Genomic DNA, 17721 nt, shown 5'->3' with positions numbered 1-17721 from the left:
TGCGGTGGCCGCGCTCTGCTGCTCTGTCTGTCACCGTCCTGCCCAGCTGTCTCCATGCCGTGTCTGTGTCCTGTCAGTGCCTGTGATGTCACTTCGATGCGGCCGCTTTAGAAACGGCCGAGCTCAGCGTCCTGTCTCTCAGCCGAGGGCCTGGATCAAAGCCGTGCAGTTGGCAGCCTCGTGTTCAGCTTGCAAGTACAGTGTCCACCTTCGTCCTGCTGGATCCCGAGAGCAGGGCGGGGAGGGCGCAGACCCCGGGCTCCGCCCTCCACTCATGCGCTGTGCTTTTGTCTCTGTCCTTCCCAGCCCTGCGAGCTCACAACCTCACTGTGTTCCTTCCCCACACCTCCACCTTTGTGCCCACCCGGGGCTCTGCCTACTCCAATCTCTCTGCGACCGTAGGTGAGCTCTCATCCGCTGTGTTCTGTGTTGTCCGGTCTGCATGTGCGGTGAGTTCTAGAGCTGGGTTCTGCAGGACTGCAGGGTCCTGGTCCAAAGGCGCAGGGACAGATGGACAAGGACACGCAAGAGAGAGAGAGAGAGGGCCAGGGTGAGCTGGGTGCTGTGGTGCAGTTATCCCAACACTGAGAGGCTGAGGCAGGAGGGTCCCAAGTTCAAGCCTTGCCTGGGCAACTTGGCAATATCCTGACTCAAAATTTAAAAAATGAAAAGGGGCTGAGGATGTGACCCAGTGCAAAGGCCCTGGGTTCGATCCCCAGTATTGAAAAACTTAAAAAAAATAAAACACAGAAAAGAAAAAAATAGAGGAAAAGGGTCAGGGTGTAATGACCCACGCAGAGTCCTGTCTGGAGGTGTGCGGGTCTCCTCTCCCAGCCCAGAGTCTCGTTAATCAGCTGTTTGTTTCCAGAACAGAACCCACCCAGAAATGGGAATTTTAGTTATTATACTTTTTTTGAATCCATTTTATTTCAAAGAGAAAAAAAGAAAAAAAATTCAAAACTCATCAAGCAGGGGCAACAATGGGACATACATTGTGCACTGTTACCCCCAAATCTTTTACCCAGAGCACAAGATCCCTGCATTCAATTATCCCAACAACACCAGCACAGAAATTTTAGCCAGCTGTGGTGGTGCACACCTGTAATCCCAGCACTTGGGAGGCTGAGGCAGGAGGATCACTGCGAGCTCAGTGCCAGCCTGGGTTACACAGTGAGACCCTGTCTCAAAAAAAAAAAAAAAAAAGAAAAAGAAAAAGAAAAAGAAAAAAACAAAACAAAAATTATAGTGAAAGGGTTTCTAAGAGTTGCATTCTTTGGGAGAGGAAAAGGATGCTCTTCCGTGGACAATTAAAGCTGCTTTACTTTGTGCAAAATGTGATCTCTCACAAGCAGTGAAGTCAGCATTTCTCGTGCAGCTGGATTTTAAAAGCGGTGGGAGCCGCCACGGCACACGCCTCCGCACAGGCAGTGAATAACTGCTGCCTTCCGGGACAGACCCAGAGCCCGCTCCCTTCCCGCTTCCCGGAGACTGAGACATTGCTTTGCGGGTGTAGACCGACAGCCCTGAGCCAGGCCTCAGCCTGCCTTTGGTCGGCACGTCGCTGGCTGCTGCCCCAGGGAGGCGGCTCAAACATTAATTCAGCCTGTAGACCACCAGCTCTGGGTCTGCACGGCCCAGCCTCGCTGTCCAGCCCAGCCGAGGGCCATCCTGGTGACCACAGCACTACGAGGCCTGCTGTGGGTCGGGTCTGGCCAGCCCCTGAGGTTCTGTCCACCTGAGGGCTACCATGACAGGGCCCCATGTGTTCTCCTGACCCTGGGCAGCCCAGGCAGCTGGGCTTGGTGTCCCCAGCAAAGGACAAATGCCCATCTCCGGGGTCATCACAGCTTCCCTGTGGAGTCTGTCCTCCGTCCACCTGGCCCTCGGGTCCACCAGCTTGGGTGCTAGCAGAGAGGCTCCCTGAGAGTCTGAAGTGGGGCCGTGCTCTGGCCTCGCGCAGAGGGACCAGAGTTTGGGAGGGGAGGGTGCGGGTGTGGATGCACACCCACGCGTGGCTGAGTCCCAGTGGCCGCTCCCAGAGGAGCCTGGACTGAGAGGCGGGCGGCAGAGGGCCAGCACGACTGTCACAGCCTCACTGGGTGTATACACGTGCACTGCCCCGGCTGGCACCAGCAGCTCGAGGTCTCAGTGTCACCCAGCACCGAGACTGAAAGTCCTGTCATTTAATGACTGGCCGTCACACATGCTCGTGGCGGGTCTGACCCGGGTGTCCTGGGGCCCGCGTCCCCTGCCAGGCCTCACGATCAGTCTTCTGTGTCCCCAGACCTCATGGAGGCGAAGGTCAACAAGAGCATCTACCTCAGGGAGGAGAAGGGGGTGACCCTGCTTCTCTACAACAGCTCCTCCTGCATCAGCAGCCCCGCGCGGTGCGGCCCCACGGGTGAGTGAGGGCAGGGGCTTGGGTCTTCCTCCTGGCTCGCCGGCCGGTGACCCCGCTTGGCCTGGTGGCCGACGGGCAGTGAAGCCCTCAGCAGCTGCGGGTGTGTGAGGCCGTCACGTTCAAGCGGGCAGGGGATGCAGGCGTCCCGCGGAGCTGCTGTGGCAGATGTGTTTAATTTTACAAAAGCAGAAGGGAAAAAAGCTCCTTCCTAAAACAGGGCCCGGTGGTGCCGTGGCCTTTGTGGGGAGGAAATTGCGGGGTGGCTCCCGCAGCGTTATTTCTGGCTCGGGTGGGGGCCGGGTGTGCCTGTGAACTCTGCCGGTGTCCACTTTCATGTCCTAAGGCAGCCGGGCTGTCCCAGCCCTGGCTGAAGCCATGCGGAGCCCAGGGCCCAAGTCCTGAGAGATGAAGATGTGGCTCCCCCTCCCGGGTAGGTGCCAGGGTCTCTGTCTGGCTCAGATGACGTAGACAAGGTGGATCTGAGACGGGTGGCTGCTCACCACAGTGACCAGGCCACCTTCCGGCCTGCAGGGCTGCTCCTTGGTGACATTGTAAAGATGTTCATTTCCAGAGGGAGGAGGCCCCTTCAGGTCCCCCAGAGCCCTGGGGCTCCTCGGCCTCGCCTGTGGGTCAGTGGTGTGAGCTCTGGGGAGGACGGGATCCACACTGGGGAGACGGAGGAGGCAGAGACACACAGGATGGGTGCAGATGGCCGCATAGACTCTGGGCTTTGTTCCCGCATCCAGACCTCACATGCCCCAGCTTGGGGACAGCAGTGGGAGACCCAGAGAACACCTGTCCTTGCCGCAGCTTGGGGAAGGGCAGGCTGCCCTGCACCCCAGGGTCCATCCCAGGTGACCCAAGGGGAGAGCCCCTGACAGCTGCCCGGGCCCCTGAGGGAGAGCTGCAGACTTTCCAGCACATTCCGGCCTCTGGCCATGCTGGGCCTGGCGGGCAGCAGGGTCAGACTTTAAATTATCCACCATGGTTGAGACTAGGGAATGTCCAAGGATGTCCAGTGTCCCGAGAGCCCCTGAATCCAATGTGGCCCCTGTGTGGTTCCTTCTCTGCATCTCGCAGCCTGGCTTGGGGCAGTGCTGGGGTTTGGTCCTCTCTGTGGTCCTTGGGCAGCCTGAGCTCTTAGAAGTAAAACAGGCCGATTGACACAGCCCCATCTCGGGGTGCGTGAAGACGGGAGGCCCCGTGGACCCCGCTTCCCAGCAGCTGCTCCTTAAGAGCCCGTTCGGGCATCAGCCCAGAGCTTGTGGCTCTGAACGCTTCCCCTCTCTCTTCTGCTCCTCTTCAGCCCAGCGCCACCCAGTGGGGTGACCTGGAGAGCGGCTGATTGCGCAGGGCACCCACAGCTCCCTGGCCTTAACCCTGGGCACTCTTGTACACCAGCATCAGCTCTGCTTGTGCCCAGAGACGCTTGCCTGCAGGATGGGGTGGGGTGGCAGGAAGAGCTGCCAGGCTTGGCCGGGTCCCCTCGTTAGCAGGCGCCTGACCGGAACCTCGGGAGCCCGCTTGCTTTAGAGCCTGGCCAGGTGCCCCCCTTGGGGCAGCGACGCTGGTGGTGGGCAGCTGCAGGCCTGGGCTGCAGGCGGTGCCTCTGCTGTGTCCTCTGACTGCCCGGCCTCCACGTGCTCCAGCACCTCAGGCAGCGGCTGCAGAGCCCCAGGGACAGCCAAGCCTTGAGGGACCTGGGCCGGGGGCTTCAGACACCACAGGCAGCCTCAGGGGAGCTCTCATGAGGGGAAACTGAGGCCTCAGAGGCAGCAGGATTGCCAGCACCACAGTGTGCTTTCTTCCTGATGGCCCAGGGACCAGTCCTGCAGGGGGGAGCTCCCAGGCCAGAGACCGTGGCCCCACGAGCCGTGTCCGCCTCCACCCCTTGGCTGGATGCTGCCTGGCTGGCACAGCCACACAGGCGGGCCGTGGGCAGCAGGTGGCTCCCGCGTCCGTGCTCCCACCTCCCACACGCCACGTCCCCGCTCTGTGCTCCCAGCCAGCTGTCACAGGGCTCTAAACGGTTTTTTAAAAATTCATATTCATGCCCTGTAGATGAGAAAATCTACATCTGTGACCTTTCTTTGAAGGTTGTGAGACCCCCAGGCTCCCTGCCCTGCGGCAGCTTCTGGCTCGGGCCGAGGCCAGCTCCAGGGGCCTCGACCAGGCTAGGGCCGAGGGGCAGCGGCCACTGCCCTGCTGGCTTTCACCATCTCCCCCGGCGTGAGCGGGGAGGAGAGGGCCCCGTGTTTGCCTCAGATGGGGTCGGTGATAGGGGCCTCTGGTGCCTGCGGAGATGGGGTGGGAGCAGTGTCCCTGCTGGGGGCTGTCTGTGTGTCCCCATGGCCCACAGCCCATGAGCATGGCTCTCCTGTCCCCATTTCTTGCTGGCACCCCCCGCAGGCCCCCCTGAGCCCTCCCCCAGCTCCTGGCTGCCCTCTGTGGCCTCCGTCACCCTCCCGCTCCTGCTCCCGTGTACAGAGCGGTTCGGCCCGGCCCTCTCTCCTCAGCGCTGTGTCCTGCCTGGACTCCACATCCTTGCTCTGCCCTCCAGGGCTGCTGGGCCTCTCCCTGGTGGCCGGGTCCCTGCTCTGCCTGAGGCTGGTGGCTGTGAGCCTGTTTCTGCGGTGTGGTGCGAAGGGACCCGGTTCCTCCCCGGCTCCTGCATTACCAGTGCCTTCCTGTCAGGCTGCTGACCCGCGTGGCACAGGGGCGATCTCCACCCCGTAGAACGTCGCCATCCACAGTCACCTTGGTCAGGTGCCCACGTGGCTTTGTGCCCTCTGTCCTCCTTGTGTTCTGGATGGCACAGGACTCAGCGCTCACAGTGAGCTCCAGGCCGGGGCTCCACTTACAGTGACCATGATGGCTCCGTTCCCCTGGACCTCACTGCCGTGCTGGCTGTGGTGCCCCCTAGATGCAGGCAGGGACCCCACAGAGACCTGACCACACCTCACACAGAGGCTGCTGCTGTGCCGGCCGGGCTGGGGTGAGGAGATCCTCGCCCTCCCCGCGGATCTGCACCTAAAGCCTGGATCTGAGGGGGCCGAGCCTCCTACTCTCTTTGGAAGATTCCTTCAAACGCTGATGAGAACCTTAAGCCTCAACATGCAGCACGGATGCTGTTTGGGCTGATTCCCAGGTTTCCCTGAATGGCAGAGGCTTGGAGCCCACCAAGGTTGCCACGTGGAGCCATCGCCATAAATGCGGGGACTCGCACAAAACTTCGGCTCATGGGACCCGCGGTGAGGGCGCCTGCCAGGGCACCGTGGCTGTGGATTCGGCCTCACTGAAGACGGCCAGAGTGAGCAGTGCCATTGACACAAAGGCCAGGGCCACTGCCCGCCCCTTCCTCCACCCCACGCTGTGACCAGCTGTGGACACTGCAGTTGTAACAGGGACCTTGCTCCGTGGGTCCCCCGGGGTCTGGGCCTGCCAAGCACTCGCCCTTGAATGTCCTGGGAACAGTCGCTGCCATAGTGATCTCAGACATCAAACACCTCAAAGCGTGCTCTGGTCAGGCAGGAGCTCCTGCAGAGACGGATTCTAAAGCCTGGATCTGAGGGGGCCGAGCCTCCTACTCTCTTTGGAAGATTCCTTCAAACGCTGATGAGAACCTTAAGCCTCAACATGCAGTGCGGATGCTGTTTGGGACGCAGCTCTGTGAGGACGTAGAGACAACAACCTGGCACTGCGTTGACGGGCACAGAAGGACCCACGGGCAGGCGGGGTTCTGAGTGTTATGAGCCAGCTGGCCCGGGAGGACCCCTTCCGCTGAGAAGCACATTGAGCTGTAGTTCTGAGACGCTGCCCGGCCGTGCGTGGACCTGGGCTGGCGCGGTGTCCATGCCCTGCATCCTCTGGCTCCGGACAGCTGTGTCAGGGGCCTCGGAGTCCTGTCTGAGCAATTGGGCAGCAGCAGGGCCACTGGGCCATTCCAAGGGATGCTTTCTTGGGCCCCCAGGAAGGTGCCTGGCGCCCGGGAACCCTGGACCAGGACAGCGGTGATGCCCCATCCCCTGTGCCTCCGTCCACTTACCCTGCCCTTCCTCTCCCCAGGCGTCACCTTTTCCTTTTTCTGGAAGATCCAGGGAGAGCAGTCCCGGCCAGCCCCTTCCACGTACGGGGGACAGGTCATCTCTGACGGCTTCAAGGTCTGCTCCAGTGGCAGCCGGGGCTCTGTGGAGCTGTACACGCGTGATGACTTCATGATGTGGGAGGCTGCCTTCAGCCCGCTGGGTGAGTAGCATCCCTGGCCCTGGTTAAATTTTGTCCTTTTCTTCCCCTTCACCGCCTCCTCTTCCTGCCTGTCTGTGGAGGGACAAGCTGCCTGGCACAGGGAAGGGGAGCTGGGGGGCACACGGCTGTGGCCTGGGAGGAGACTTGGTGGGCTGGAGGACACAGGGCCCTGTGGGAAGGCTGGGGTACAGGGCACAGAGCCCAGGGTGGCGACTTCCCTGTGGCGGGATGCCCATCTGTTGGCCTAGGCTGGAGGCTGGACCAGAAGCTGGAGGGCCGGGCAGGGCTGCAGTGGACCCTGGAGAAGGGCAGAGGGGGCCTGTAGGGACAGCCCAGGCAGTGACTGGGAGACAGGTGGGGTGGAGGGCGGGAAGGAGGCCAGGGATGGCCTCTTGGGACTCTCAAGGGTGTCCCTTCCTGGCCTGTCCACGGTGGCTCCATGGTTCACTCCCTAGAAAGCCTGGAAGCGGAGCCGGCTGGCCTGGCCACCCGCCTTGGGCCCTGTGACCTTGAGCCTTGGTCTCCACGTTGGTTAGATGGGGACAGTATCAGCGCCACTGTAGGAAGGCAGAGCGGGGTTAGTGGAGGCCCGGGGGTCTGGCAGCTTCAGCAGGGCTCGAGGCTTTCAGGGGAGCACGCACCCCACCCTGGGAGTGAGCAAACAGAGCAGAGCGTTCTTAGAATTCCTCCTCCTGGATCCTCCAGACGGGAAATTACGTCGCCTCCTGTCCCCACAGTGCTGCGGTCTCTCTGGGGCTCCTCCTCCCGGGCTCTGGGTGCGGCCACCTTTCCTGTGGGAGCCTCAGCCCAGGCACGGGACCAGGCTCGGGCGGGTTCTCGGGACTGAACTTGGCTTAGATCCCTGAACTGGAGACGGGGATCGCCACAGTCCACTCGCACGGGAAGGGAGAGCTTCCCTTACAAGTGTCCTCCAGAGATGAGAACTGTCAGTAAGGTACACGGTCCAGGGTCAGGGGCCAGGGCTGAGCGTGCCCTTTGGGAGAGCTGCCCGGTCCCTCCAGCCTCTGAACACAGCACTTGCCCAATGCAGGGAACACAGCTGGCCTCAATGCGCTGTGGGTGAACACGGAGGCTCTGGGTCAGAGCTCCCCGAGGAGCTGGGAGCTGGTCTCTGTCATATCCGTCAGCTTCCCTGGCTCAGAGCTGAGGTTGGCACCGTGGTCACAGGCCCGAATCGGGGCCTTGGTGGTTTTGCAGATCCGCCTCAGCCTCCCCGTGGCCGGCGTGCCCCCCGTAGAGGCTCTTGCTGTGACTGATGGGCTGACACCGATGTCCTGGTCACCCAGGGCCCACTGTTCCCGCCGGGGACTGAGTGGGCTGTGGGCAGCAGCGTCCTCTGTTCAGACCTTTTGTCCGCGCTCTGTTCAGTGGGTTGCTGAGTTCCAAGGGTTCTCTGTGTGCTGCAGGCCTCAGGGGCCAGAATCACGCCCTTCACAAAGCTCCTCTCCCGTTGGCGGCCGGGGCTGCCCTTGTCCTGACAGCACCTTTCTCGGAGCAGAGGTTCTTAGCTCTAATGAAGCCCGCCTGTCAGCTGTTTCCTCCATGGGCTGTGCCTTTTGTTCTGATGGGAAGGTCATCACCACCCAGGCCCACCCCAGTGATGCCAGCCCTTGGGAGGCTGAGACAGGAGGATGTTGGGGCCAGCCTGGGCTGCCCAGCGAGTTCGAGGTGAGCCTGAGCCACGTGGAAAGACCCTGTCTCAAACAAACAGCCACAGACAGCGAAGGTCACTGCCAAACTCCAGGGCATCTGGATTTTCTCCTGTGATTTTCAGGAGTTTATAGTTTTACATTTTATATTTGGGTCCATCATTCACTTTGGCTTGGCTTTTGTGGTGGGTTTGACGTCTGTCTAGAGTTATTTCTCTTTTGTTTTTGTACTGAATCTCCAGTTGTTCTTGGGCATGCCTGGCTGGGCTTCTGACCCTGGGCTGCCATCTGTCTAACTCTCCAGCCCTCCCACGCTCCCTCCATTCTGACCAAGGTGACCGTCCAGTGAGTCTTGCAGGCCGGTGGTGTCTGTCCTCCAAGTCTATGTTACCCTTCACTGATGTGGGTTTCCTGGGTATCTACCTTTGCATAGAAACTGGAGAATCAGTTTGAGGCAAGTGAGACCTGAACACCGAAGGCCCTCATATTTCTTTTCATTGCATGAATAAGCGATGGTGTGGGTTTATTAAGAGTACAGGTTTGACCAGTTCATCAGGGTTCGGAGGAAAGCGCTGACTTTTGCGTGCTAACCTTGTGTCCCCAGTCCTGCTCTAACCACTTACTGAGCTCGTGTCCTGCCTTTTAAAAAGTATCCGCTCACCTCGGCTCGCAGGCGTTCACCTTTGTGGCTCCCACATTTAGATCATAGTCTTCTTAAACTACCTCTGAGGATGGGGCCGGAGGGCAGCCTCTTTCCTGGGCTCTAGGGGACTGGAGAAGCTCAGTCTCTGCTGTGGCCCGCACAGGGCTCCCCAAGTTTAGGTCAGCAGTCCTGGTAAGATGGGGGCGCACAGGGACAGGAAGGGCTCGCGCCGGGAGCTGGTCCCACCCGCCTAGAGCCGCCACCTCCTCTCCTCAGGCCCTTACTGGACTCACGTCCTGTTCACCTGGAAATCCAAGGAGGGCCTCAAAGTCTACGTCAACGGGACCCTGAGCACCTGGGACTCCCGCGGGAGAGTGTCGCGGGACTACGGGGAGCCCAGCACGAACCTGGTGATCGGGTCTGAGCAGGACCGGACCCAGTGCTATGAGAACGGCGCTTTTGACGAGTTCATCTTCTGGGAGCGGGCGCTGAACCCAGCCGAGATCCGGATGTACTTCACGGCCGCTGTCGGTCAGTGAGTGTGCCCCGGGCTCTGTCCTGGGCACCCCCTGCCCCCTGTTTCCCCCTGTCCCACCGCGGGCAGTGTGGTGGGTGTGAGCAACATCCCTACAGACCTCTCAGCACTGTCCTGTTCCACAACATAAGACAGAGGAGCTAACGAGCTTCATCGTTAGGTGGTCGTGGGAACTGAACTCAGGGCCTTCTAATAAAGTTTTAGTCTTTTGAGCCAGGGTCTCACTGTGTAGCCCAGGCTGGCCTTGAATGCACAGTGATCCTCCTGGGTCAGCCTCCTGAGTGCCAGGAGCACAGGTGTGTTCCAACACACACAAGTTTATTTTTTATTTCGAGGCAGGGTTGCTAAGCCACTAACTTGAACCTGGGCTCCTCCTGCCTCAGCCTTCCAGGGTGCTGGGATTCCTGGAGGAGTGACCCATACACAACCCTCCCTCTGGTCCCAGCTCGAAAGTGTGTGTGCTGGAGGCCCACAGCGGTCAGGGATTTGAATATTCAGGCCCTCAGTGCACTAAACCCCGAATGCCCCAGCAGCGTGGAGCACAAGGGGCCATCTCTGCTGGGCGCAGGGAAGGTTGGGCGGATCAGGATTCAAATATCCACGCTAAAGGGGCCGTGCCGGGGGCGGCCGGGAGTCACTTTTGAGAAACCGAGGAACCCTCCCCGTCACGTCAGTTTAACCACTTAAAAGTGTGTGCCGCCTCCTGCTTGCCCTTCAGACCTGTCCCCACCATGTCCGCACGGCCACACTGTTCCCAAGCATGTACACAGGTGCAGTGATGGCCGCAGGTCCCTGGAGAGGCCCTTTCTCTGAGGCCAGCCGGGCAGGGCACTCCTTCTCCCCATCGACCACTGTGGTGCCATCCACGGGGTGAGTGCCTCTCTGTGCCCTTCAAAGGTGACTGCTGGCCCCTGCCATGCCAGCCAGGCCCGACCCTGCCAGCAGGATGGGGGAAGGGGCGCCGTGTGCTGGGCACTTGCAGGGTGAGGCCTGCGTCTCCCTGGCCTCCCGTGGTCACCATGGAGCAGAGCTCCATGGCCCTTTTTGCTGTTGTCTTGCTTGAGTCAAACGTAGGTGTGATGTGGCCTTGACTCCTGGACGCCGAGGAATGCGTGTCACCGGAACAGAGGAGCAGAGCAGCTTGGGGCCCAGTTCTCCCATCAGTGTGGTGTCTGGGTCCGCCGGCCACTAGGGGACAGTGAGGCCACCAACGTGGTTTCCTCAGGCCACCCAGAGAGACTGGAGACGGCTTCCCCAGCCAGAGCAGCCCCTGTCCTCAGAGCTCCCGTCCTTGCTGGACAGACAGTTCTGCAGCTTCCCCTCGACCTCACCCGGGCATGACCGAAGCCTGTTTTTCATGATTTGTTTTAAATCAGTGACATCTTGCATAAAAATCACCTTCTTATGTGATGAGTCGCATGAATGGTATGCAAAAGCAATTCAGAATATAAATGGAAAAGTAATTCGAGCTAGGAAAATCTATATAATCTACCTATTAAGCTGATTTATTAGTTCTTTATCTTTTCAGCAACATTTCTACTCAAAACATCACAGCCTGTCAGTTGCGGGGTGACAAGCCAGCTGTCGGGGTGCACGCCTGTAATTCCAGCACTCGGGAGGCTGAGGCAGGAGCGTTGTCATGAGTTCAAGGCCAAACTGATCTACATAGCCGGGGGGAGGGCTTAGTGCCGAGTAAGCCTCCTTCATCTTTTCCAGGAAAGCACCGTCTGCCGTCCTCCACCCCGCTGCCCAGCGTCACGATGCTGACGGCCATCGCCACGGTGAGCCTTGGGCTTTGACCTCGCCCCTTCCGGTGTCTGTGCCTGCACGGGGGGCCAGGAGGGCAGAGACTCACTAATGACCGGCTCTCTTACTGGCCCTGGAAAGCAAGAGTAAACAGAAGGGACGCCGACCTGGGGAGCTGACCGAAGGCAGGGAGCCTGGGTTCCTGTCGCAGGGACCCCGGTGCTGGAAGGGGAGGGGGCTGAGATTCCTGGGACAAATAACGGCCCGCTGGTGTCCTGCCCCGGCTGAGCGTCCTGCAGTATCTTTGCTTTTGACAGCCGAAGAGAGAATCAATTTGTACAGCAAGCCTCGCTGCCCCAGTTAGCCTGTGTAGCCAGAGGCCGTCCCTGTGGAGAACCTGGGGCAGGGTGGGATTTGAAGCCTCCCCTGGCCCCGAGGCTGGTTCTCCCTCTCCCTGTGCGCGGCTCCCTGAGCCCACGCCTTCTATCCAATGGACTCTTCTGTCCTCTGCTGCAAGGCAGTCACAGCAGGCCCGGTGGGGTGGGGCCTTCACTGCCGTCACGGGCTGGGGGTCCTCGGCCCGCAGCAAGGCCCTGGCCTTGGTTCCCCCGGGAACTCCATGGCTGGTTTCTCTCAGGTGCCCAGAGATGCCTACCACCCCATCATAGCCAACCTGACAGAGGAGAGGAAGAACTTCTCGAGGCCCCACGTGGCACTGAGCTACCTTCGAAGCATGTCCCTCAGCTTACCCAACAAGTCCCTCTCGGAGGAAACAGCGCTGAACCTCACGGAGGTAAAGCCCTGCGGTGCCCGAGTCAGGTGCACCAGGGCCAGCGTGAGGCTGGTCCACGGCCTGGCGTTAAGAGGCAGGAGCCTTTGTGTAAAAGTCAGGGTTTGGGCTCCTCATGGACTGACCACAGCTGACAGCGCCATGGAGCTCAGACTTGTGTCTTCAATTTTTTTTTTTTTTTTTTTTTTTTTGAGACGGGGTCTCGCTGTGCAGTTCAGGCTGGCCCTGAGCTCACTTTGTAGCACAGGATAGTCCTGAATCACAGTGACCCTCCTGCCTCAGCCTTCCTGAGTGCTGGGATGACGGGAGTGTCCCCACAGGCCAGGCATCTTCAATTGTCTTAATGTCCAGCCTGCCTGGTACCTCCAAGCACCTCCTGTGCTCCTGGAACATTTGGGTCCAAGACTTCTAGTCTGGATCACGCTAGGGCTCCGACAGGTGGGCCAGAGCCACGGTCTGCACTCAGTGGGAGCCTCAGCGCTGTGCCAAGCAGTCCTAGAATGCAGGCCCGTGGCAGGCACTCAAACCGGGAGGCCTCCTCAAAGCACTCTCTAGGTGGAGCAGAGGGGCAGGTAGGGTCTTGTTGTGCCAGGGCCCTTGCTGGTGCGGAGAGAGGAGGGGTGTCTGAGACGGCTCCCTGTCAAGGCACCTGGAGGGTTTATAAAGTCACGGAGGTGTCCCTGTGGGGCTCCCGGGTGCACACACAGTCTGCTGGGCACCGAGCCCATCTCGAGGGCTCTTGACTTCCTTGCTGTCTGTTGAAGGCTCCCAGGCAATGCACGGCAAACCATGTGCTTGCTGAAGGTGACACCGTGCTCCCGTTAGCCACCCTGTCAGGGTGAGATGCTGCAGACTGCACCACTCACAGCAGGCAGCCACGCCTGGCTGGGGCTTTGGGGAGAGAGAGACATGGGTTTTGGAAACTGCTAGGGAGGAACGGGCACAGGTATGGGGAGGCAGGGCAGCCCGGCTCTCAGCTGGTGCTGGTGCTTGAGGCTGTGCTGAGGAGACACATGTCGCGAATGGGGCTTCCAAAGGGGCCGGTGATGGTGGTGGGAAGCTGGGTAGCCTCCTCTCTGCTCCAGGGACAGCTCGCAGGTCCCTCTTAGCATGGATGGTACCATCTCACAGGACCTGGGCAGTGCCCGCTGTCTCACCCATGGCTCTGAAGAGGGGAGGGGCCAGTGACTCCTAGTTATAGGACAGAGTGCTTTCTATGATGCTCTGTAGCAACCTAACACATTTCATTGTTCAGAGTCAGGTCACGTGACCACTAGTAGACCAATCACTGGTGGGAGGTTAAAACTGGTGTTATGGCTCAGCCAACCTGTAGGATCTCTGAGAGGGCAGGACTGCCTCTGTGGGAGCCCTTCCAGCTCCCATGGGAAGGGCAGGCTCGGGTCCCCCGGATTTGGACAGCCTCACAGGTCCTTAGGCATGTCAGTGGAGGAGGCTGTGGGGCTCACCGGGACAGGGCCTGGTATGCAGCAAGTGCTTCGTTAGTATCAAGCTATACTTGTTTCTGTGGAGCGAGGCCCTGTGGGGTCACTGGGATGGGGGTGCCTTGTACACAGCTAGCACCCAATACGGGCCTATTCTTGGTGCCAGTGCTCTGTCCTCTACCCAGCAGTGTGTGCAGATGGTTCATAGTCAGCATCTGCCTTGTGCCAGTGCCCTGCCCGCCCAACGGTGGTGCATGCAGCTGGAGCATAATCACCGCGTGCTCTTGGTGTCAGGGCCCTCGAAGCAGAGTGGTCCCCGGGGCTGGTCCTCAGGGCTGTGCTGTGGGTGCCGAGGCACAAGCCCCCATTTCTGGCTGTGTAGGGACGGAGGCAGCTCAGACAAGGCTTCCTCAGGACTTTGCCAGACGCGGGCTTGTGAGCGGAGCGGATGAGCTCACTGATGAGAGGGGTTAAGGCGTCCCCTGTGTGCTCCCCGTGCCCTGTGCCTTGGTAACGGGCTCTGTGCAGCCTGCCCTGGGCTGGCCTCGCACTTCGGGGGCTTCGATCACATCTGCAGAATGCAGGTTAAGAGTGAGGACCTTGGACAGACTGCCCTGTAAACACCAAGTGGGCAGAAGTGTGGGGGCGGCAGTTGGGTCTTTTTGATGAGGCTGCCGTTTAACTCTGGGGCCGACGGCAGGAGATGGGTGCAGGGGCGTGAGGCCGGCCATGGGGCGGCTGTCGGTGAGCACTGGGTGAAGTGACCTAAACTTCTACTATTTCAAAAAAAAGAGCAGGAATTCCACACTTTTCACTTAAATCTCCCACCCAATATGAAAATGTTAAAACGTAATGTCATTTTTGGGATACAATCATGAACTGAACCAGAAGTGGCTCTAAAGAAGAACGTGTTCCAGGGGCTGGGGATTTAGCTCAGCGGCATAAGTGCCTGCCTTGCAAGCAGGCAGTCGTGAGTTCGATCCCTGGTACCGATAAAAAGGAAAAAGGCAAAAAAAAAAAAAAAAAAAAAAAAAAGAAGAAGAATGTGTTCCTAAGCCTTTGCTGTCATGGACACCCCCAGGTCTCAGCAGTGGACTCAGGGCCCTGCCGTAGCCACCAGCATCGATGTCCACTCGGCTGGTGGACATTATTATATTGGAAAGCAGCCTGGAGCCTTAATACTCCAGGGAGCTGCCCCGGCTCTAGGCTGTCTACTCAAGATAGTGGGGTGGGAAGGGGGGACCCCAAGGTCTTGTGTGGCTAACAGTGTCATTCTGCTGCCCTTAGACCTTCCTGTGGACCGTGGGCGAGGTGCTGCTGCTGCCCGGCTGGAAGGCGGCGTCAGAGGTGAGAGAAACCACTGCGACCTTCGCTGGGGACACTTGGTCACGTAGCAGTGGCCCAATTCACGTCCCTAAGGGTGGTGCTGCAGTCTCCATCCCCATGTCACCTACACCTTCCCCAGAGCCGCATCTGGCCGTGGGGATGCGGGACCAGTCTGCGTCCAGCACCCACGGGTGGGCCCAGGTCTCCCGATTCACCTCACATGGGTTTTACACAGTCACAAACGCGCCTGATGCTGAAAGATAACAGGGTCAAATATAAAATGAACCCCCAAGAGGATCCGGGCTCCGCAGTAGAGCGGGCCATCGCCTCCTGCACTCGAAATGATTCGAGGGAATTAAGGACTTCATTCTGAAATGCTGATTTCACAGTAACACCAGTCAACAAATGGCTGTGGAAAAGCTGGGAATAAAGACATAAGGAGAATAAAGTCACCAGAAATCGGGATGCCGGGCACAGATGGCTCCCAGCCACCACGCAGCCCCTGGGGCCTGGGGTTCAGTCCACACGGACGCAGACGGGTTCTGCAAACATGTCGCAGGCCTGGCTGACCCGGGCCCCCAGTCCCGTCAAGGCCACTGGGACGTGGAGCACTGGACTGCAGTGCCCTGTTGGTTAGGAGAGTGGGGCTGAGCTGTGGTCACGGCAGACTCCACGTCCTGCAGCTCTGCACCCCGGAACCCTGGCTCTGTCTCTCTGCCGCTGCCCTCTGTGGCTCCCAAGGTGCAAACAGAGGCGGAGCAGGAGAGTGGGGTGCGGGCATCTCCTCTCCACCTGCTTCAGTAACACGCTTGTGTGGCAGTTTCCTGCTGACAACCTTTGCAATGGAAGAGCTTCCCACGGGGTGTGGTTAGGGTTAAGCGAGAGGAACATGTCCGGAGTGTAATTGTGACGCAGTTGTACCTAGAAACCATGCTCCTTTAAGAAGGAGCTTGGGATTTGGAGGGAGTTTGTCCCCCAAGTCCCCGAGGCGGCCTGCGGGGCACTTGGGCAGATGGGCTTCTGGTTTTGAATGCAAAATATTCAAACCTGGCCTCACGTAAGCAGTGCCAAAGCCTTGGAGCCGGCAGGCTCCGGTGTGGGTCACAGAGTGCGTGTACAGCTGCCCACCCCCAGCACACGTCGGCAAGCAGCCCGTGCTGAGTTCCCCTTGGTGGTGGAAGCCAGGTCAGAGCCCCAGGAGAAGGCCGGCTTGGCCCTGGTGTCTGTAGACAGTGTCTTTCAGGGGCCGGGGAGGGGCAGGCAGCCTGGGGGCAGAGGTGGATCCTCGTCCTGTGAGTCTGAGGGTGACTTGCGCCCCACGGATGACAGAGACACGTGACTGGGGTCCTGGCCATGCAGTGGCAGCGTCCACTGGGCCCTCCTGGCCTTGGGCCAGCGCATGGCAAAGAGGCCTCATGCTGCTTCTCTTTCTAGGACAAGGCCTTGGTGTCTGGCCTCATCAACACCATCGACGTTGTCCTGGGCCATGTGTCTCTGAAGCTGCATGGCCGCAGGCCCGAGATCACCCTCGAGGGCTCCTCTCCTGTGGCAGGTGGCCGTGGTCGGTGGTGGGTGGTGGTGAAGGGGGCCAGGGGTGCTGGGCCCACTGTTGGCTCCAGCGTCACCCGTGGGAGCAGGAGCTGGACAGGGAGCCGGACACAGGGCCACATGCATGGTTCTCAGAGATGCAGGCACCTGTCCCTCAGTGTCTGCATGCATAGCAGAGAAGTGGTCTCAGAGTCAGGGGTTGCTGGCGTTACCAGGGTAGCAGGTGTCACGGGAGGCTGACGTATGGCCTCCTGCTCTGTGTCTTCCATGGGAGCAGCCACAGCCATGGTTTACACAGCGGCCACGGCCAGAATCTCAGCTGCCCAGAGGGCAACCTTGGAGGCAGTGTGGCTGCCCGTGGTCACCTCCAGGCCAGGGTGCACCTGCTTTGTAAGCTGTGTCATTTTTCAGGGTCTTCTCAGGTCCGCAAGCCTGCAGAGCTGTAGCTGTGGGGTCTTCGTATCTCCCAGCTGGCTGGACATGAGGAGCAGGGTCTCCTGGCGGAGCGCTTGCCTGGGCCTCAGCCCCAGCTCCCGCAGTGCTGGCCTCGCTGGGCATGTGTTGCTTTCAGTCCTTGTTCACCAAGGCAGTCTCACTGAGGGCTGCCTGGCTAGGAGAGGAGGGGTCCGCAGCCCTCAGCTCCGCAACTGGAGCCCACTGAGCTGACCTGCACCCCTGTCCCGCCCACAGATTTCTCTGTCACCAAGCTCCTCCCGAGGTCCCTGAGCACAGCTCACTACCGCTTTCCTGCCCACGGGGACAGCTACATCGAGATTCCCGGGGAGGCCCTCCGTGGCCCGGGTGAGTGTGACATGGGCTATCCAGGATGACCCCACTCGGGACAGCCGCACTGGTGAGGCTCCATCCAGGCTCTGGGTTCCAGCCTCCCACACGCAGCGAGTTCATGCGGAGCCTGGCCTCGGGTGCCTGAGAAGCGAACCGGCTTCTGTGGCCTCCTGTACCCTGGGCGTCCGGGTCCTCTGCAGAGGGCTTGGGCGGTGGCTCCCGGGAGCGGTGTCGCCAGCCCGGCTGTGCTCTGCTGCTGGGGGACAGGGGTAGCAGTTGTCCAGGTTGGGATCTCACCTCCCTCTGCTCCTTCCATGTGTGACGATGTCCCGGCTCTGCTCTGTCCCCAGCCTGGACCACCCTCGTGGGCCTTTCTTACCACTCCATACACAACTTCGTGAGCAGCATCCCCCCGGCCAGCACTAAGTGAGTCTCTCGGGGTCCTGCAGTGGAGGGGAGGGGCTGGGGTCATGGGATAGGGTTAGGGTTAGGGCCCACACTGCATCCCGGGGGGCTGGCTCCTTTCCCACAGTGTGCTAGGCCTCTCCTTGGAGTGGACGCCCTGTCCAGCCACTCTCTCCCCACTGAT

The 17721-nt window shown here is 60.0% G+C and overlaps 1 protein-coding gene and 1 long non-coding RNA gene across 4 annotated transcripts in view; one reads left to right on the top strand and one right to left on the bottom strand.

Annotated features, from left to right (window-relative positions):
- Positions 1–17721, top strand: part of Adgrd1 (adhesion G protein-coupled receptor D1) — a 63330-nt gene that overhangs the window by 9313 nt on the left and 36296 nt on the right. For 2 of the 3 annotated variants that reach the window (XM_013149004.3, XM_013148999.3), the window contains 9 exons: positions 2285–2401; positions 6467–6646; positions 9236–9490; positions 11211–11275; positions 11878–12033; positions 14760–14819; positions 16233–16350; positions 17037–17147; positions 17483–17558. In XM_013149004.3, the coding sequence (XP_013004458.2) occupies positions 2285–2401; positions 6467–6646; positions 9236–9490; positions 11211–11275; positions 11878–12033; positions 14760–14819; positions 16233–16350; positions 17037–17147; positions 17483–17558 (1138 nt within the window). Of the gene's footprint in view, positions 1–306; positions 403–2284; positions 2402–6466; positions 6647–9235; positions 9491–11210; positions 11276–11877; positions 12034–14759; positions 14820–16232; positions 16351–17036; positions 17148–17482; positions 17559–17721 lie in introns of all 3 variants that reach the window. The other variant, XM_003461163.5, reaches the window with a different exon arrangement.
- On the bottom strand, positions 15144–17569 carry LOC134470590 (uncharacterized). The gene is made up of 2 exons (XR_010039537.1): positions 17430–17569; positions 15144–16956 (listed from the first exon to the last, which is right to left on the bottom strand). It is a non-coding gene; the product is annotated as an uncharacterized LOC134470590 (long non-coding RNA).

The sequence above is a fragment of the Cavia porcellus genome, unplaced genomic scaffold (genome assembly GCF_034190915.1).
Source record: "Cavia porcellus strain 051 isolate PalLab524CR breed Dunkin Hartley unplaced genomic scaffold, mCavPor4.1 scaffold_16, whole genome shotgun sequence".
Lineage (NCBI taxonomy): Eukaryota > Metazoa > Chordata > Mammalia > Rodentia > Caviidae > Cavia > Cavia porcellus.
This window is presented reverse-complemented; position numbering and strand designations above follow the sequence as displayed.